Source organism: Seriola lalandi, unplaced genomic scaffold (assembly GCF_002814215.2).
Source record: "Seriola lalandi dorsalis isolate HSWRI2012SDOR001 ecotype SW California unplaced genomic scaffold, Sedor1 jcf7180002054692, whole genome shotgun sequence".
NCBI lineage: Eukaryota > Metazoa > Chordata > Actinopteri > Carangiformes > Carangidae > Seriola > Seriola lalandi.
The window spans coordinates 447,583-469,149 of record NW_019525245.1 but is presented as its reverse complement, the minus strand read 5'-3'; the positions used below and the strand labels follow the sequence as shown (position 1 = coordinate 469,149).

At 39.7% G+C, this 21,567-nt stretch overlaps 2 protein-coding genes across 2 annotated transcripts; one reads left to right on the top strand and one right to left on the bottom strand.

Annotated features, from left to right (window-relative positions):
• Window positions 1-423: 423 nt before the first annotated feature.
• ghrl (ghrelin/obestatin prepropeptide) lies at window positions 424-2,111 on the bottom strand. Its single transcript, XM_023423728.2, has 4 exons — window positions 1,870-2,111; window positions 1,496-1,573; window positions 1,298-1,409; window positions 424-1,171 (listed from the first exon to the last, which is right to left on the bottom strand). Exons 1-4 carry the CDS (start codon window positions 1,981-1,983, stop codon window positions 1,152-1,154), a joined length of 324 nt encoding a protein of 107 aa, XP_023279496.1. The 5' UTR covers window positions 1,984-2,111; the 3' UTR covers window positions 424-1,151.
• A 1,749-nt stretch (window positions 2,112-3,860) lies between these two features.
• On the top strand, window positions 3,861-7,965 carry ccdc174 (coiled-coil domain containing 174). The gene is made up of 11 exons (XM_023423439.1): window positions 3,861-3,990; window positions 4,167-4,274; window positions 4,362-4,462; window positions 4,550-4,608; window positions 4,694-4,850; window positions 5,112-5,207; window positions 5,415-5,551; window positions 5,668-5,762; window positions 6,071-6,212; window positions 6,324-6,464; window positions 6,741-7,965. The coding sequence occupies exons 1-11, from the start codon at window positions 3,949-3,951 to the stop codon at window positions 7,325-7,327; spliced, it is 1,665 nt and encodes a 554-aa protein (XP_023279207.1). The 5' UTR covers window positions 3,861-3,948; the 3' UTR covers window positions 7,328-7,965.
• Window positions 7,966-21,567: the final 13,602 nt, after the last annotated feature.

Here is a 21,567-nt window from a genome sequence, read left to right as displayed (position 1 = left end):
AGATTAATGGTAGATGAATAGATGTGTCTCTTGTGTATCAGGTTTGACAAGAGGGATGTGTTAAAATACACCGAATTCTCCTTTTGCCAGGTTGCTAATGAAAGCCCTGTTTCCAGGCGTTTCACATCCTTTTCCATAATGTAGGCCAGAGCACAAGATGTTCATGGTTGTATATCTGTGCTTACTGAAGGAAACAACACAGCATCACAGCAGTATGTGCTTTGCTGTGTTTGACCTAGTTTCTGAGATTTGAACAGGAAGTTCTCTCTGTTGTTTTTTGCTAGCATATTAAAGAGGTATATCACAACATTTGAAACCGAGAAAGCACTCTCAATTTAAAGGAAAAAAACATACCCCAGATAATTATTTTTTGACAAAGACCCACTCATAGATTAGACGGAGAGACAAAACTTCAATCGATGCTTTATTCTTACGAGCACTGACGTCTCTGAAGACAAATAAGGACTGATTGTACAGTACATTCTCTACTGGTAAAGAATAGGGGTTTTTAATTCTGGATAACATTAGAACATCATATAGGTATGAACATGAGTACTTCGTCTGATAGAATGGGGGAGTCTGACTTTACAATGAATGCCTACGTGAGACAATTTCACTACAGTTTTACACGTGAATGTTCATTACCGAGAACAGTAGTTTGACAAAATACTTTAAACTCAATTTCCATATATAACTATATTAAACTGAAATTAACTTGTGAATTATTTTCAATTCATATTCAACCATGTTTACGCCCGTTACACTCGTTAACAAGGTCACGTGATGACAGCAGAACCATTTCCATCACTGATGAAGACATTGGGATGTGGTTGAAAGCTCCAAAAAGATCTTTTAAGATTACTTTGTTAAATCTTACACATGGTTTCATCTACTGAACAGTTTCATGTTTTTTTTGTACATTGGTCATGTCTGCTAGATTTAATGGTACAGACAGTAGCTTATTTAGCAACAGTCTGAGTAGCTGTTTTGAAAGCTTTACAGCCAAAGAATACAATGAGTTTTGAAAGAGATGAGAAGAGCATGTCTACAGGCTAGTGACACTTATTTTCTCTTATATTTCAGTGATCATTATTTAATATAGTTGAAATTATAAGGCATTGAGACAGCAAATTTGAGAATCTTGACCGTGATCAAAGTTGTGATGGTCTCTCTGAAACAAAAAGAGACATTAAATATTAAAGATAACATTAAAATTGGAAGTCTAATTATCTGACTATATATTGGCCCAGAGGCACACAGCTTTTCTTTATGTATAAAACAGAGGGGTTGTGTGCACCTGCTGTCTCTGTGTTTCCCAGCAGACGCTGGATGAACTCCTGCAGCATCACGCCGTACTCCTCAAAGTCCTCTGCTGTCATGGTGATGCCAATTTCAAAGGGGGCACTTACCTACGCAGAGGAGAGGAAGACCATAAAGTTGCGGGGATGATTTTAGGTTGTATGCTGTGCTAATGTGCTGTGTGATTTCCACTCACTGTGATGTGGTTGTCCTCAGTGGGTTGACCAGGCTCCTCCATGACTTGACGGCCAACTCTGGGAGATTTCACCCTGTTCTGTGTTTGACCCAGAAATTAGAGAAATCTCATGTTTGTTTTTTATTAAATAAACAAACACAGTTAAGAGTAAAATATCAATATCTGGTTTGGTATTACATGAAAAAGCATCAGACAGAGTTTCAAGCAAATATCAACCACACAACAAAACACACACAACCAAGTCCTCTTTATGGAGTATTGAATTATGCTGAAAGTGACGAGGATTTAGATCATTTGAGGATGAACTGTCCTTGGTTTACATTCCATTTTTATCTGTAGTTTTATAAATGAATGCCAGACAGACAGCACCTTACCTGAGGTTTTTGTGAAGGGCTGAGAAAACTGGAGCCAGCACTGGTTGACTTACACCACAGGGTCAGAGAGCACAACAGACAAACCAGCAGATAGGTGTTTCTTTTCAAAAACATGGTGGAACAAAAATCTCCACTGCTCAATCGACCACACAAAATTATGAAGCAAACTACAGGGTTAAAATATTAAAAATCAAATCCACTGCTCAAAATCTGATGCTAACTCTAATGCTCTTTTCCTTGAAATAGCCTATAGTGCCGTGTTTGGGTGCCTCTGGCTTCACACCTTTATATACCTTTCATCCTCTTTCATACAGGTTTAAAAATGCATGAAATGGAATAGTAACAGGTACTTGTGCTGCCATATCCTGGAAGCATTGGACTGTTCAAATGTTTAAATTGATAACAAAGTAGACATTTCTCTGTTGTGACCTGCTGATCATCTTATCTACTCAATGGGGTGATGGAGGTAATAGTACTGCAGTCACAGAGATACTGATAAATGAGGCTGATTCAGACTATTCTATGTGCACATTCACATTACGAGAATAGACCATTAGTTCTTGGACTGTAACGCTGAACATGGAACTAATCGCTAATAGTGTTTACAAAGAGTGAACACTGACTTCGTATCAACACAGCTATGTCACTGAGCTGATATGGAACAGTGAACATGTTGAAAACAGATCAGTTTTCTGTTGTTTGCTATTTAAATCAAACAAAGCTGAAACAGACAGAGCCTTCTTCTTTTTCTTCTTCTTCTTCTTCTTCTTCTTCTTAGTCCTCCTCAGTTACCATTAATTGTCTCTTTGACATGAGAATGTGTGCAGTACAGTAAGTAACCACAACCTCAAATTTTAGATCTCAAATTGATCCATATCCACAACCTCAACCCAAGACACAGATTTAGTGTTCAGGGCATCTATTCACACACATTTTACTATATGACATTTCAGAGTTGTCTCTTGCTGTGTTTGTTGCTAATGAGTGTAGGTAATGAGCTACTACACTCTCCTCAGTGATCAAATTGCTTGGAAGCAGATAAGAAAGTACCTTAAATATTAAGGTCCACTAAGGCATTAATGCCATAGGTTTATATTAAAAGGTTTTCATTTCTAAATACTGCGCAAAAGTGCAGGTCAGGTCATCTTAACCTGACTTGTATAATTGTTTCTATGAACCAGCTGACATACTGTATCAAAGAACATGTGTTGACGGCTGCAATCTAGAAGAGAGGGGTAGAAGACAGATGAAGAAAAAGCTAGGAGGAGGCTGATCCACTATGAGAAGATCAGGGGGCAAATGTTCATATCATTTCTAAAACATTTTTGCACTCATTTGTTCTAGAGATCATCACAGAAAGCAGAGGGAACCTTTGAATTAAGTTTTACTTTTCAAATAAACCTTTCCATCGCAAGTCCCTACTACAGATATTTTATAGTGGAGATACTATTTAAGAAATGGGCTCAGCTCATGAAGAAGTCAAGAGGATGTGAGGAGAGAAAAAATGTGATCAAGACAGAGTGATGGGGCAGTGTGAAGATGGTACGGGTCTCAGGATAGTACATACCAGACTCAATCAGACACTACACAAAATAGGCAAACATCCAACTGGTAGATGTGCACACTGTATTCATCCAGAATCTGTTCAGCATGTGCTGTAGGGGGTTATGAGGAGGACAGGAAGACTCTGAGATCAAAGAAGGCTAAGATAACATTCGCTGTTGGGATCCTGCTTGGAGATGCATCAGAGGGAATCCTCTATCTATTTATCTAATTATCTGTGTTAAATGAATCAATTCATGTATTTATTCATTCATTCATTTATATTTATCTATTTCCTGCCAATCTAATGTTCCACACCCCAGTCCGGTAGGTGGCGGTAATGCGCCTGAAAGCTGGTTGCTGACCGCCAGTCAAATCAAAAGAAGAAGAAGTGCGCTGAAACTGTCTCTGGCTGTAGTTACTGCCACTAGTTGGCGGTAAAACAATATTTCACCAGCGAGAGAAACACCCACGAAGAAGTCAGAGTAGGTCATCAGCATCAACGTGAATCGTTACGGTGTCGAAAAAGTAATAAACATGGATAAAAAGAAGACCCCCTTCCAAGTGACTGCTTCATCGGTGAGTTTGCGAGATTTACAACTTCTTTATTCATACCATGTGTGGCTGTGTTGCGTTTAATCAATTGATAATAACGGCTAACGTTAGCTGACTTGCTGTCAGGCCAAACTACTAGCAAACACACAGTTAGGCTAACGAATAAACCAAATATTCCGCTAATGTTTTGTTTCTTACAGTTAGTGGACCTTAAAGCTGAACTGTACAGGAAGCAGGAGAAATTCAAACAGGAGAAACTTGAGCAAGAAAATACCGGCGCTGGATTCAAATCAAAATCCAAAGTGAAGGTACAGTATGTGTTACTGTGGGACATATTTTTACCTGCTCGTATAATAACAGATTACTGACTATCTTGTCTCTATGCTACTGTGTAGAAACCTAATGTCTGGAGCAAACAAAACGCTGGTGTTTCAGCAAGGGCTGAGAGAGATGCAGAGCAACTGGCCGAGGAGAAGAACAATCTTGACACAGCAAAGTGAGTTCAGCACATATACAGAGTGTTTACTGCCACAACACACAGGTGGTGAAAACATCTGACACCTCATTCCTGCTTTCACAACAGACGCAAGTTGGAGGAGAAGGCCAAACTCTACGATCAGATGACAAAAGGAGACTTTCCAGGTTGGTGTAAAGTATAAATTATCCCCCCTGATAGTCTGTTACACAATGAAATGTATTTACTTTGATTTAACTTGTCTTGTGTCAGATGAAGAGACAGAGGGTCTATTCCTGGTTGATTTCACGCAGAAGATTATTGACAAAAAGAGACAATCGCTTGCACAGAGGGACACAGAGAGAGAGGAGGATGAGGAAAGAGATGATTTGACACCTATACCTGCTCCTCAAAACCCAGAAGAGGAATGGTAATGTCTGTTCAGTTCATTTTCACGGGTTTAGCTTTGGTAACATGTAGTATGTTTTTATGTTACTTTTATAAATAAAAAGCTCTGAACGATATTTGAAACTGGTACTACCATGACCTCTTCTAACCCCACCAATGCTCCTTATAATGATAACAAGTACAAATAAAAAATATGAAAACGTATTCTTTTATGTAAGTATAAGTATGACTGAAGTAGAAAATGATTAAAAACCTGTTCTCCTGCTGTTTTGTTTCTCTGTAGGGTGGACTATGTGGACGCTTTGGGCCGATCTCGAAGATGCATGAAGAAGGATCTGCCAGATTTTAAAAAAATGGACCAAGACCTCAAAGGACAAGGGTAAATCTAGTTGTCTATAAATGAATAGCACTTTAAAGATGCAGGCAATGTTTTTTATTTTGTTTTGTTTTTTTAACACTGAAGACTAGATTTTGGTGTCATGCAGGGAATTGCATCCCTTTTATTTATTTATTTATATATATATATATATATATATTTATTTATTATTATTATTATTATTATTATTATTATTATTATTCCATGTAGAAAAACCTCAACCGAGAAGACCTTACTCTCAGAGGACATGCGTCGAGAGCTGCAGAGGCAGGAGTGGGAGAGGGAGGAAGAGGAGGCTCTGAAGAGGCCTGTTGGACCAATACACTATGAGGATATCAGAGGACAAGGTTACTATCAAAGCATTACCAAAGCTTATTTTGCGTGTATTTGAAATTAAGGGACTTGCTCCAGTCTTGTGCTGTAAAAAAGAAAATTAAAAAATGTGTGTGCTTGTTCATCTCAGAGGCTCGAGAGCTTGGTGTGGGCTACTTTGCGTTCTCTCAGGATCAAGACCAGCGTAGAAAACAGAGAGAAACTCTGGACATGCTCAGAGACCAGGTGAGCTGCGGATCACCTGGCAAATATAAACTCAAGAGAAATGTTTATTTGAAGTGTGTGAATATAAACATAATAAAATTGTCCACCTTCTCACTACTAGTCCAACATAGATGGCCATATACCCCTTTTTGTATTCACTTTGTTTTATCATTAGCTGTTACCAGCTTTAGCCATACTGCTACACACTAAAAGTCCTTGTATGCTTCTTTGATTGAGTGAATACAAGCTATTTTCAGTCTAAAGAGATGATTCATGCCTCTTTCAGTTTTGCTCAATCTTTGTTTCCCTGCATCCGTCGTGTTCTTCAGACAACAGATCAGCGTAGCAAAAGAGAACGACTGAAGGATAAGAAGCAGGCCATCCTGCAGGCCCGACTGGCCAAGGTGAGGCAGAGGAAGATGAAGACCAAGCTGGATGGCAATGAAGAAGCAGAGAGAGAGGAGAATGAAGGTCAGAATCCACCCTGTTTGGTATTACAGAAATGTAGAAGTCAGTTTGCATACTGCATTTTAATGATCTCATGAGTAATAATAGGGGATTGCTGTGAATTGTTTCTCCCAGGAGAGGAAGAGGAAGCTGAACTAATAGGACCCCCACCTCCACCAGAGGTCAGCACAGTGAAGAAGGTGGAAGTGGAGATCCAAGAGAGAAAGGACACTAAACCAGGAGTTCCTCATGTCAGAGAATGGGACAGAGGCAAAGGTAAACCTTATTATTTAAGTACCCATAGTAAATATGCTGAATTCCTCCTTATGTCACGAGTACAGAGGTGGATAAAATTACTAAGTGTCCTGCACTGTCTCCTTGTGCTTATTTATTTATATGAGAGAATTCAAAGTGAACAAGGAATTGCTGTCTGCTATGACTGTTTGTTGTTAAGGGTTATAAAGCTCATGGTTACTCACCTATAACAATAAACTAGATGCGTGTGCTGGATCTGAAAATTAGCCTTTTAACAGCTGTTTATTTTTCTTTCAGAGTTCATGTTTAGCGAGTGGAAAAGTCGGCGCCGGGAAGAGCGTGAATCAGAATTTGCACCTCCCTCTGCATATTTTACTGATGAGAAGAGACAAAGACTGGCGAAGAATAAAACTCTGGAAAATAAATCCAAAATGTCTTTCAAGTGGACAAAGGGCCCCGTACAAATCTCTGAAAACAAAGAGGAACCACAACCTCAGGCTAAAACTACTCCTTCACCACCGGAACAAAATCATCCAACTCCTTCACAGCCACAGACCCCATCACAGCCGCCACCCTCAGACCCCCCCGTTGTTTCAGCTGCTGTGTCTGCTCCCCCTTTTAATCCCCAGCATCCCCCCCCTCCATTTTATCCCCCATTCCCTCCTCCACATCCTCCTCAGTTTGCAGGTCCACCTCACCTGCTTCCTCACTTCCCCCCTCAGTACTTCCCCCAGTATCTGCCCCAGTATCCACCTCAGCTGCAGAGCCAGTCTCAGCCACAGCAGCCCCCGGAGACCACAGACCACAGCCAGGCCCAGCAGCCCCCTCAGGGCCCTTCTCAGAGTCTGGACGACATGCTGTCCTTCTACAGGAACTCTACCTGATGTCTGAAATACTGTGTTTGCTGTGTAGTTGGTTCATATTGGGCTTTGTAAATACTGCGGTTTCCTTTTTTGAGGAAATCACAGAAACAACAGAACATTGGGCCTCATACAGGAACATCTTTGTCTTCCTGCTCTAAAAAGTACAAGTGTTTGTCGGATTCTCTTAGCTGCACAAACCTGACGTAAATCGCTCCTTTCAGACCGATGAGTCCCACCTTTTCTTGATGAGGTGCACATTCGTGAGATTTTATCATTAGCCTAATCAACACCATTAAAACTGCAATATAAGGTTGTCTCATCTGCTTTTGTTTTTGGGAAAGGTTCATTCACAAAAATGACATGCAAGATTGAAAAGGATTTCACACTGCAGAGCTTCAACACAGTAATCATATTAGAGGACACAAAACAATTAGAAAATGTTGACACTACATCTGTTAATAACAACCCATACGACAGGCCTGGACCACTCGTGAATTTTACTTGAGTATGAGATAATTGGTGAATGCCACAGTTTCTGTAAAATTGCTTGCACATGCCACTTGGAAACCAATTGTTCATACAACTGGTTCTTGCATGAGGTCCAATGTCACTGCTCTGTGGAATATTAGCGTCTAATAAATATCAGGAATTTAAGAGGACATTGTTCTCGCTTTTTAGTTTGATATTTTTTTTGTCATTGTGAGAAATGCTTTTAATTTAAGTTTTTAAAATTGTTTCAGCTCTTCTCCATAGAGAGCTTCCACATCGTGAAGCATTTGTGTAATGAAATGAAGTGGTGACGCCTGTGTGAAATCTGGAAGGTTATTGAAGTCTGGACATTGAGCTTCTGGATTAAAATATCCACCAGATGGTACTGTACACCTTCATGTTGGGAAAACCTCTGCGAGTGACCGGACTGCTTGTGCACTGCAGTGATTTATCTTAACTATTAGAGGGAATCATTCTAGGGCTGCAGCTAACAGTTATTTTCATTATCGATTAAGCTGCTGATTATTTTTTCCCTTAAACGAGTCATTTTATGTCTGGCAATTATCATAGAAGAGTGAAAAATGTGCATCATGTGCATCGAGTCCCATGATGATGGCTACAGATGACTTGATCTCTCCCTCCGTGAGTCCGAAACCCAACAATGTTTAGTTTATTATCACATTAAGAGAGAAAAGCAGTAAATCAGCACAACTGAGAAGCCGGAAGAAAGGGATGTTTGTGGTTTTTACTTAAGAGCTGACTTAAACCATTAATTGATTATCAAAATAGTTGCAGATAATTTTTCTGTCAGTCAACTAATCGATAAATTATCTCACTTCTAACCAATTCTGCATATGAGTGTTTGAATTTACACTGCAAACTTTAAGATTTGCCTTTCTTTCTACAATATGTTTCCTCTTATTTCTCTAACTGTGTGAAGTCATGCCAGCTGGGAAGAAGGTGTGAGTGCATTTAGTTTCAGAAAAGTATTTTTCTGTGAAATGGTTGCCAGGGTACTGTACTGCTGAAATTTAATCCTTTAGTAACCTGAGGTGAACCTCTTCATTGCTGTTCTCTGGTGCCTGAACGGACGCATCCGTGGTGTTCTGCATCACCTCCTCCCTCTGTCCTCTCACACAGGCCCAGCTTCAGATCTGAAGTCCTCTGATCCCTGCGTATGGTGAGTCTCAAACAGTTACATTTGAATGCAGTCTCCTCCCTTGTCGGTATAATTAGAGGGGAGACCAGTCTTATTTCACATTTTAAATCATGTTAGTGAGTTCATTCTCGGCTCTGTGCCCCAAACCCAGCTTCCCAGATAATATATTACCACGCTGTTCCTGAGAGTCATTTAAAAGACCACTGTGTAATGTGGAGAGGCAATTTATAACATTAGAAGATGATTTAGTAACTTCTGTAACTGTACTGTCGCCCATATAACCTCACTGCATATCACAGAAGTAAGCCTGTTACATTACAAAGGACAATATTTCTACCAGTGGATCACGTTAGTGTCTGTTTTGAAATGAGACTGACTCCGACCTCAGGCCTCGTCCTGGTCCACAGGAGCCATGTGAGACCCGAAATACAGGAAACAAGAGGGGAGATATTTCAGAGGAGTTGATAGCTGCCAGTAGTCTGATTAATACAAACTGGAACTACAATTTAGCCACAGATCAAAGACCAGATCGTCCCATGACCCTTTTAATTATATATTTGGCATGACTTCTGGCTCGCTTGTTTCCTGTCTCAGGCAAGAGAGCAGGTAGTTTGGCACTTTTATGTGTTGTGTGAATCTCCTGTATGAGGAGGTGGTTCTCTTCCTGGTGCGGTGGATTGTTGACCCCACTGTGACCTTAAACAGTGTTTTTTCCCCTCTTTGTTCCTGCGGCCTCAAGTTAGACCAGTCCAAGCGGAGTGGGAAACATATACTCAGACAGCTTCTGCGCCGAAGTTTACAACAGTAGAATTTAGCATTAATAAGCAGCTTGAGTTTGTTTGTGGTTAGGCCTTTTTTCTTGAACCATGGCATTGTTAGTCTGTCCCTCCACCACTTTGGTCCAGACTGAAATATCTCAATCTCTGTTGGATGAATTGCTATGAAATTTTGTACAGATGTTCATGGTTGTCAGTGGATTAATTTTTATGGCTATAGTGATCACCTGACTTTTCCTCCAGCAGGTCCATTACAAATTGTGGCTCTGAGGAAAGTGTCTAAACAACTGTTGGTTGGATTAAAATGAAACAACAGTCGCAATATTTCATGTCCCCCACAGGACGGACTGCAGGTGATCCTCTGACTTTTCCTCTTGTGTCACCATCAAGTCACAATTTTGATTAGTTTGATACCTGCAAAACTGATGATGTTCCCTCAGCTGTACATTGTGCTTAGTGCTAATTAGCAAATGTCAGCAGTCCAACACGCTAAACTAAGATGGTGAACATGGTTAACATTGTTCCTGCTACACATCAGCATGCTGTTGTAGCAACACTGTCACTGTAGCATGCTGACTTACGCATTTAGCTTAAATCATCGCTGTGCCTAAGTACAGCTTCACAAAGCTCTTAGCATGGCTGTACGCTCTTTATGAATATTTATAGTAAATTTTCTTGAATGAATGATGGCTGAGTAGCGCTCAGAGCAGCTTCTTCTATTTTGTGTAGATTTACCTCAGCACAAATAACTAACACAGACTGGAGAAAAATGCATTTTCTCATCTTAATTTAACTTGCTGACTCACCACTTTGACGGGACTAATCACTTATTAGGGGCAGGAAGGTGTGTCTCATTGACAGGTCCGCCCTCCTCTCATGGACCAGCTGCACTGAGAAATGATCTCTGCATTTAGTTGTGGCAGTTTAATCGCGCTGTGGCCGAGGGGAAATGGCAACCTGCTGTTTTCATAATAGGAAATAAATTACCTTCACCACTTGGAAGCCACTTCAGATCCATGGTACTTGGATTTTTAGTAATTTAGTTTACTTAATATTTTTTGCAAAGTATTAGCTGTTAAACCAGCAGTATAGGTTTGCTGTTCAAACCTATACTGGCACATAACGAGAGCGGAGGTGTTAGTTTACTGTTGATATTCCTTACAGTGCAGCTAATAGAGTCTTGATGAGGCAGATTATGACTTGCAGATCCTGTTTTATGTCGGCAAATAATGTTGTCTTTATGGCATGGTCTTTCATGGCAGGTCCCTGATCCAGAGAGGGCAGCAGGACCAGTTTGACCCCTTGTTATTTCAGTTATACTGGAATAAAAGGCAAACCAGGAATGGCCAGGACACTGGGCTGCGATGTTTATCCCTTCTTCCAAGTGAAATTTCAGACATGGTAAGACCACATAAACCCCCTTCACAGCCTTGTGACCTTCAGATACACTGAAGTTACGCTATGTAATGTTAAAGGTTACGTTCTGAGTTTTTGTGTTGTTGGTCAGCAGCTGCCCCAGATTGTGTCTTGTAGAGCTTCATCAGTAACGGCTCCGTTTGACATAACTAATGCTGCTGCAGTAAGATTCAGTCTAACAGACATGTAGTTGTTAAAACTTTAAAAGAAATAATAAAAAGAAGAAAACATCATCCATGCTATGCAAAACACCTAAAGAAACATACACTGCATGCAATTTCAATATTTCCAAAGCAAAGCTCTTTAAATTTATACAATATAGAAAATATTTAATAATTTCATGGATCATCAGAAACACCACTGCTGATTGAGATCACTTGAAGCGTAATTTACTTTTCCTTTCGTAACTACGTCTTATTGTGCTTTTTGGACTGCGCAGAATCTTTTAAGTAACTCAAAGGAATTGTTGATTCTTCGCTAGATTTAAAGGAATAGTTTGACTACACATTTGTTTTCAAGCAGAGAGTTAGATAATAAGGTTGATAAAACTCTCATGTCTGTCTGTTAAATGTGTAGGTACCACAGCCAGTTAGCTTAGCTTAGCATAAAGAATGGAAACAGGGGGAAACAGTTAGCCTGGCTCTATCCAAAGGTAACAAAACCCGCCTAACAACACCTCTGAAGCTCTCTAAAAAACACTATATCTTGTTTGTTAATCCTGAACAAAGTGTAGAAGCAACATTTCATTGTTTTATGAGGGGTTATGTACCTGACTGTCTTTGCTTTGCTTGCACTGACACATCACACAGGTCTTCCCCTGAATCTGCACACAGTTTACTGCTGGCGTTACTCCAGCGGGGCTCAGATATGGTACAACCTCAGACAACTCGTCTGTAAGAGGTTTTTAATCCTGGGTGCGGTTTTATGATGCAGAGTTTCAATGACCCAATTGGGGACTGAACTCACAAACTGGGAGCGGGAATCAAACTCATAAATTCAGGGTAGGTGCTACAACTACAGGTTCATTGAGCTGGATGAATCCTTGAGATCGAAAGCTTTAGTCAACAAAACAATTTTAGACTGTAACCATAGAGACAAAAATAGCCCAAAGAGACAGGATTTTAAGCTTTTAGGATCAGTTTAAGATTCTTCTTTTAAATTACAGGCATTAACATAAAAACAAGTGGAGGGTATAAAGATAAAAGGCCATTAAAGATAATAGGTCATTAAGAGTCGATCTGTAAAATCAACCATACTGAGTCAACAAACAAATTTAGAAAACTAGTAGAGGTTAATGAAGTTTATAAAAAATAAACTAATAGTACAGTCTGGAAGAGAGACTGAAGTTTCCAGGTCAAGGTTTCTCAGACTCTAAAGTTGTTCGAAAACATTTATGAGACCCGTTCACAAATCCAAAATTCTTACTTTTGTAGTCCAACTATTAAGCTGTAATGTTTACATGCAAATAAGAAATAACCAGGATACTCCAGAAACCTGATGTAAATGCACACAGTGAGTTTTATAAGAACTTGTTTGGGTCAGAGGGTGTGAAAATAACTGTTTGACCATGAGATACAGTATATATAGTATATAGAGTTTCATCGATTTTCAACAACATATAATTTGTCAAGGTTGTGTGAAGATGGAGAGCGGTAGAAACCAAAACACACCTAAAGTAGCCCTATGAAGGCCAAAGCATCCCTCGGGTGGCACTGTGCATTTTAAAAGATGTAACATTTTAAACGGGAGATTTTGACTTAGAAATCAAGTAAAAAGTTATTAAAGTATCGGGAATGCACACTAGTACAAAACAACACTGCTGGAAAAAACTGCTAAGTTAAGAAGTAAAGTAACTTTGAGATGAGTTTCTCAGTTGGGTCATAAAACAATAGGGGGCTTTTTGTGAGGTCTGGCAAGACCAAAAGACAGACAAGTGGAAATCTAACATTCATTAGAGCTTATTACATTTCATTTCTGATACGTAAGCAGCTTTATCCATCTAAATTAATTTTACCTTCTGTACTGTACCACCTGAGATGGACAACTGGTTGGTTTCATTTCTTTTCACCATGACATGATCCTCGCTGAGGGATGCAAGTTGTTCTTCTGTGTGCTTATCTCAGCTTTGGAGCTCTGCAGGAGTTTCACTTGTCCTCACAGAAATGCCACACGATATAAACTAATTAATAAAGTAATAGAAGTTGAGGGGATACTAAAATACAAAGGTACAAGGAGAATAGCAACCAGAACTGGTGTCATCCCTTTGTTTTACTTATTACTTCTAATAGTGCTGTTAGTGCTGCGATTTCTGCAGCTGTTACAGATACTGTTTCTACTACTGCTAGTAAAACTCATGCTGCTACCACGTCTTTGAAAAATTAGTAACACTGGCGCCTAGAATCTGCACTTAACGGAATGTGGTCACTTGAAATACATTTTTCATAATTTGGAGGCCAAACACAGCATATAATAGAGAGAGAAGGATGTTGAAGAAATTAGGAAAAAAAAATCAGATTTATTTCACCACAAGCTTTCAAATCAGAGCAGTGTCCGTAGGGGCAGACAATTAAAACACATTATTGCCTCGACATCCCACACTGCTCAATGAAAGCACGGTTTTGCTGCTGTGGGCTCCTCTAATGGTCCATCAGTGAATAGCATCTTCCACCGGCGTGCATCGCCACCTCCACACTGCGAGACGATGTGCTTCAGATGGAGGCCCGGGTCCCTCTGTCAGCATCACCCCATTGTGAGCTGTAATGAGTTGGTGTGTGCGTAATGTGAGTTAATGCTGCCACAGCTACTGAGCCGCTCTTGCCACCAGGCCATAATGCTGCTCCCGCTGTGTTGTGTCAAACAGCCACATGTAAAACAGACTGGCGCTAGTGAGCCGATGGCAGACCTGCTGCAGTGTCTCCCCAGCAGCAGATGGATCAGAGAAAGAGGGACAAAGGCCCCGTGGAGTCTCTAATGTCAGTGTTTGGCTGCTGTTCAATTCACAACATGGGTTGGCTGAATTTATGTTGTAAGTAACACCTTTGCTCTCTATTGACCACCTATTGTAGTAATTAGGGCTGGGTGTCATTTGATGTTTTGCAGTTCTAAAGCCTGATATATAACTTAAGGAACCTTTACTGTTGTCCAATCACTATTAAGAATACATCAGCTGGCCACACCAACGCACTGACCGACAGTAGTGGAAGAAGTTGTCGGATCCATTAGTTCAGTAAAAGTGCCATAACATGAATTTAAAATACAAGTAAAAGTTCTGCATTGAAAATCCTACATAAAATTACAGGTATGATTAGAAAACAACTTAAATTGTCAGGTATCAAAAGTGAAAGAAAAAGGAAAATGTCCCCTGTGATGAAAATATCTGACTTCATTAAATATTAATACTAATGCATCAGTGTGTAAGTTGGTTGAGGTGGAGTTAGTTTTAACTTTCCTTTTATACTGTATGTAGTTTGGTTGTTTAGTCCAGTGGTTCGACTGCTGGGGAAGTCAGAAAGTATTGATTGATGGACTGACACACTGTTCGTTTTAGTCTATTCATGGAATTTGTTGACGATGAGAAATTAGCTAGAATAACACCAGGCTTATTGTTTCACTGCTGTCTGTAGCATGTAAGAACTTTGCTTGAATATGATGAAAACTGTCAAAACCTTGATTGACATCAACAAATCTGTTGTGGTTAGTCTTAAAAAGGCCCTAGTTACCGTATACGGACCTGAATTTATTTCTATATGTCGCTGTGTTCGAAGCTGCAGTGCATTGATTTTAATCCTCTTGGCATCTGACCAGGTTTCAGTTTCCTCTCAGCAGATTTGTTCATAGTAAGAGTTTGTGATGAATTCATCATTTAAGCAGTTTGCTACCTTAAAGCCAGATAATGTGCTTGAGATGCTGAGGCATGTTAAATGTCTTAAGTGTGTGTTCAGCTGAACTGCTGCTGCTGGGAGGGCAGTTTGTCTCCTGGGCAGTGCATGTGTCGTCTGACAGCCGCGTGTTGGATAAAGATATTAGCTGGGCACTGTTGACACTGCATGCACACTCGTAATGGCCTCATAAATTCTGCCCGTGTGAAAGGGAGAAAGAGAGTGAAAGGGGAAGGAAAGGGACTGTGGACTCATTGGCAGTCCACTCTCACTCTCTGCCTCCTCTAAACCACCCAGGGTGTTCTCTACCTGCAGTCAACAGATGCAGCAAATAGTGCTACAAGCAGCATTTGACATTTGTGTTTACACTACACTTCAGAGCTCAGTGGCTGATTCATATTATGGTTAATAACCAGTAGAGAAACATCTTCTTAAAGCACTGATTCGCAAAAAGACTGAAGCCTTTACTCACCCAGTGTTGGTTTGAATAAATTTTCTTTTACATTTTTAATCTCACAGTGATAAAAAATACATGTACATACTATATGTTGGTGTCATTTTATGGAAAGGGAGACCAGGCAGCCCTAGTAATTTTATATAAATCATGTGACGATGTGACCCCCCCCCCCCCTTAATTACCTGAAGGTGGAATTACAGTCTTTCCCAACAAGCTGGCATGCGACATATGACATGTCATCCACTATGCTGAAAATGCTTGTTCCTTGGTGGCGTAAGAAGCTGGTTATCACTAACCAGGCTACAGAGTACAGTCTTGCATTTACAGGTAACATAGATATTCACATTGTGACAATTGATCTCATATACAATAAGATTATGCTATTGTTCTCCTAAATCTTGAACCCACACATCCGGTGACATCAGTGACTTTTGGTGTGAAAGGCCTCTTGCATTTTTTGCTTCAGCCGCTACATTTCATATTCATTGCTCCTGTAGAGCCTGTTGACCTATTTGCTGCTGGCTTGGGTTGGTCATTCTGCCACTGTGGTCCCCGTGTGACCATCTCCACCCTCTCTGCAACCTGTGCAGACTGCTGTGCTGCCGTTCTCCGTGTTGCAGGAAACAGGCTTGATGTTCATAAATGTCACCTGTTCCTGTTGCAACTTTATACTGAGCTCTGGCTCTACAACCTTTCTCCACCAGCTTTGTTCTTTTCCTGCCTGGACTTGAGTCCGGTGGCATGCTCCAGATTCCCCCCTAGCCCTCCACCAATTATTCAGATCCAATTATCTTCTGTTCAGCACCCAGACTGTGAGCAGGCTTGTTTCAGTTGCGCTGAGTCCTCCTTTGGCTGGGTTTGCAGAGCAGTTAACCCTGTCTGCTGTTTGGCAGCTCCATAAGTTTCTTTGCAGCCTACTGAGTACTGTACCCCCAACACCCTCACACAATAAAAGTCTTGCAATCCACATGAGCAGGAGGCAGCAGCTGAATAATGAGAGTTTTAAATGTGCTCAGTGTTGTCGGATCAGGTCAATGAAGTGAATTTGATGGTCATATGTGACAGTCAGTGACTTTGCCTAAATTAGATGCTGTAAAGGGAGGAAGTAATGTTTCTTTGGCAGCAGCATTGTCACTCCTGCTCGCTCCAGCATCACATTGGCTGTATTGATTGTAAGATCCAGGGGCTGTTAAGGGGCTACTTGCATCTCAATGTGTCCTTCAGTAGAAGATTTATGTTGCCTTTAAAAAAACAGACTATCCCACCTGCATTTCTCTTCATTATTAATGAAACTTAAATGGCAGTTTGCCAAACTAAAGTAAGCATCTGATTTTAAACACACAGCAGCTCTGCCACAAACACCCATATTAGCAAGTAGTGATAGTAGAATACATATTTTCTGTCAACAATAAGACTTCAAGGACAGTCAATGTTTAAGTAATCCTGAAAAGAGAGAGATGTCACTGGATATCTTATTTATAGTCAAGGCAATGCGGATTTAGCCCATAGCGGCCTCTTCTCTGGTATAGAAAACAGTATTTCTATCTTTTTAAGTGATGAAACGTGTGATAAAAGCATATCAAATCCTTTTGTCGGAGGAATATTTGTATTCCTTGTCCTAATAAGGATGCGTTGAGTTCAACCTTTGTGTCAGAATTGCTGAACAAGGAATCCCAGGATCCATTCGCATTCTCATATTAAATTTACTGTATATCCATCACCCAAACAGTTAACACTATCATGTGTGGTGCACACAAAAACACACTGACACACACATAACACTTACACACACATAACACTCATGACACAGGGTCAATTCAGGTTAACCCAGTGTGGTTTTATGGAGATGTGTGATCAGTGCGCACATAAATATGGTCATTAGACTTATTGCTTCCAATGACAAGAACCTGATGGAGGTGTTGTTCAATTTCTGTTAATGGATGTCACTTAAATCAACAGTGACAAATCTGCTAAAAGTCAAAGACAATGAATAAATCTCTTTTAATGCGCATTATACTGTTCATTTGGAAAGCATAGGAAATGTTGAAAACCAGCCCACTAACACCAAGTGTATATGTCTATAAGTTTGACTGGTAATGTATTAAAGAGAATATAAAGCAATATAAATCAGTATTAAACCATAGCACAGACATCATTGACTCAGATTTAGTTAAAATGTTTCTTTACAGCACAAATAACCCTGTTCATATTGTCTATTGTTTATCGTACTGAGTCAACGCTATTATTGCTCCCTATGAAGGTAAAAACACTAATACATTTATGTGTAGGAATGAAACACATCAAGACAGGAAAATATCTACTAACAAGTATATGATGAAGATAGATAAATATTTTTCATATAGAAATCTTCTGTCTGTCATAAATCTTATTTTTTACAGCTTTCCTTGGTAAAAACGATTCCCATTGTAAACCTGTCAGAAAGTTCTCACAGAAGAACAAAAACAACCCTCCAGCTGTGTTTTCTTCCTCGTCATGATGTGAAGGGAAACTAAAATTAGACCGATGTGACACAAGAGTTTGTTCCTGCGTCCTATTTGTTCAAAAACTCGACAGTTTACAGGATTCAGTGCAGCCAAAGACAACACAGGTGAACAATACTTTCCAAGGATACACAAATGTGCATCTGTGTTTTGTCTTTATGTGTGTTTGTGAGTGGATGTACACAACAAAGGTCATCTGTTTGCTTGGTTGTTCAGTGAAAGTGGGAATTGGAGTGACACTAGAGTAACAGCCACTTGGCTTCTTTGTTATTTCAATCTGTCCTTATTAAAACAAAAATATGTGTCTAATGGGTTATCTAGCTTTTTAAGAAAGTAATTTGAATATACACTATTAATAAAAGCTTAGAGTTACAAATTAGACTAATTAAACTGACGTGTTTAAAAGCTGTTCCCAAGCCACAGTGGTGAAAACATCCACATCCACATTTTTACAGCTATTTTGAAATAATTCACACCGTTTGTGAAGCTGAGTAAATACACAAGGAATTCTAATAGACTTAGAAAAATTCATGGATCCCAATTGTCCAGTTATAATCCAAATTAAAATAAAGTGATTTAAACAGGCTTCTTGTCCTCTGGAGACACATACAATGGAGAAAGGGTCATTTCTTTCCTAAACCTTATAAACCCGCCTTTCAAATAACAGTAGGACAGTGAGGACCATGTTGAAAATAACTGGGATTATCCTTTAAGTTTGGTGACTACGCCCTCCGTGCTCTGGTTTTGCTGAAAGACTTGAAAACAGTCACAGGAAGGAGTACATCAAGATGGAGTTCCTTTTTTAAGCCCCAGTCTTATTGTTTCACCTCAGAGCAGGAGAGAGGAGGAGACGCACTCTTTCCTCGCCTGACGCAAAAAGGAGACACACAGACAGAGATGGACCTCAGGGTTCAGACTGCACATAGTGCGATTTGTTTTTCTAAGATGTTACCGAAAACATGCTGACATTCTTCAGTACTGTTACTGTACGCAGCCCATATATCATGACTGTATGTTTATCTGACCTGGATCTCGTACATCCCAAACCATGGGAGAGCTGAGTAAAGGACAGTCTATCGATTAGGTGTTGAACTCCAACACACACATTCATTTTGATTTGAAGAGGGACACAATCCCTCGCATTGTAGTGCAGGAGGTTGAAAGAATCAGCACACGCTTATTGTCAACGGATCCCTTTCGACCAAAACCGACTACTAACAAGTGTCCACGGCCAGATGTAGCTCATTGCTCTGTGCCATAGAGCTCCATTGTTGTCCTAAAGCTATTAAAAACACTTCAGCCAACCACACTGTTGCACTGGGTGCCATGTTTCTTCATTACAATAAATATTGGCACTTTTATTTATTATTTCTATTTTATTATAAATCAATGCTGTAAATACTCATTAAACAAATTGTATATTAATCCACCTCTGAAAATAGTCTCCAAAACATGAAGTATTTACTCCTGTTGAATAATGTTTGACGCATACAGTGGCCAGGCTGTTTTAGGAAGTGGGTAAAGTGACCAAAAGACTGTATTCAAGTAAAAACAAAAACTCAAGTAGAAGTAAAAGTGCAGCAGTCAACAAAATAATTATTCAAGTAAGCGTCCTAAAGTATCTAATGAAAAGAAACTACTTGAGAGAAGTGAGTAACTTCATTAGTGTGAATAAATAAAAATGATCAAGAATCAAACTTACATATTTATCTGTCACCAATTAGTGATGAAAATTCACATTGTAATCTGTATACCACGACAAAAATCCCATTAAACAACATCACTATCATCTAATGCTTAAATGTAGCGTGACGAGTTTATGCTAATGTTAAGTTGTAAAAATGCTGGTTTTTATCCCAAAATGTAGTCGAGTACGAGTGAAAAGTTTTCTGCATTAAAACTGCTTCAACACGTGCAATTAAGAGAACATATGTATCCACCTCTGCTTTTGTCCCAAAATAAAAGAAAGACTCTGTAACCTGTTTTTAAAGTTTAACCTCTTCAGTCAGAATGAACGGTCTACAGCAGTGCTACAGGCAACAACCGGTTGTAAAGTATTAGTCAACTAAAAACATATCGCCAGCCCCTTCATCCCAAAACACGTTTTCATATCGGCCATGTTTGTCAGAGGATCTGTCATTATTCCCTCATGCTGCAGACCACAGAGCCCACCGCCCTCCGTTTTATTGACTCAATATGAAAACTCACATAATGTTTTTCAATGAACCAAACACTCTGTTAGTGACAACACTGTTTATAGGCTCATAAACACATTTGTGGTTTCTAATATTCAGTAAGTGACTGTTTCAACTCAATAGTAAGAATTGTGTTTTTTGTAAAGCGTTGTCCAGGTTTTGTGTTGGGCTGTGTTGAACCATTTATTAAAGCTGTAAAGTATCAGGAAGACCATCACAGACAAATGCCATGTGGCTATGGACTAATGTGTCTAAGATTTCGTCATGTAGCTGTGGATTGATTTTTGATCTTAAAGTGTGATGCACAAGAATATAAAAGAGAGGAGACTGTTCATCAAAGACTCAGTACGCTTCAGTGTGCCGTTTGGCCTGGATCAGCCTCTCTAACAACAGTATGTAATGTAGTGTAACACCAGGATTACCTCTCATCGCATGCATGTTTTATGGTCCGAAAATGGAAAATTTTTAGATATGAGGTCAGTCCATACACAAATACAGATGGCACCAAATAGAAAATAGATTCATGTGTTGCTATGTGTTGGGTGTGGTGTCAAAACAGCCGGCACTTGACTCCCATTTCTTTCTTCTCACTGCCTCCACAGAGCCACTCCCCATCTTTATGCTACTGTGTGTTGCTGTGATACACAGCACAGATATCTTTTTAGTGTAATAAATCTTCACCAGCTGACCACGGTTCAAGAGTTAAAAAAAGCTCCCCTTACTTCACCGCCAGTGAGTCACCGTTAATTCACCGACAGGGTTAAATGTGAGCATGATGTCCATAAACTGCTAAGGATGTGAAGTTGGGCTGTGCAGGAAACAGGGAGAGCAGTTTCCTGTTATGTAGAAAAGAGCTTGTTCTACACCAATCAAACAGTCAGACGGGTGCGCAGGCAAACGAGGCTGGTTTATCAATGCAGGAGAGTTTATTTAAGATGCAGATACAGTGTGATTTTTAATCGGACATAGATGGTATTGCTGAGAAATGCGGCTTAAAGGTAGTATCATCCAGAAGCAACTAGGATCTAAGGATGTATTGTTTTCACCTAATCACAGCTTCATCTACACTGATGTAATTACAGGCTCGAACACTGTAGTGAAGGAATAAAGGGAATTTTTTATTTAGTAGAAGTAATAGTATGTAGTTTTTTTTATGTGAATTAGTATATATTATTTTGGTACCACTTTGTGATAAGGCACCACATTTTTAAGGGCTTATAGGCTGTACCTAATGGCTTCATTAGTGGTCAAAAATCATTTACTAATACTTTATAGAGTGGATGTCAACCATTAATAAGAACTTTTGGGTTGCCAGGTTGTGAAGACCCATTTGTCTGGTGTTAATTCTGTCTTTTTGCTAGAAATGTATTAATAACTGTTTGATCATCCA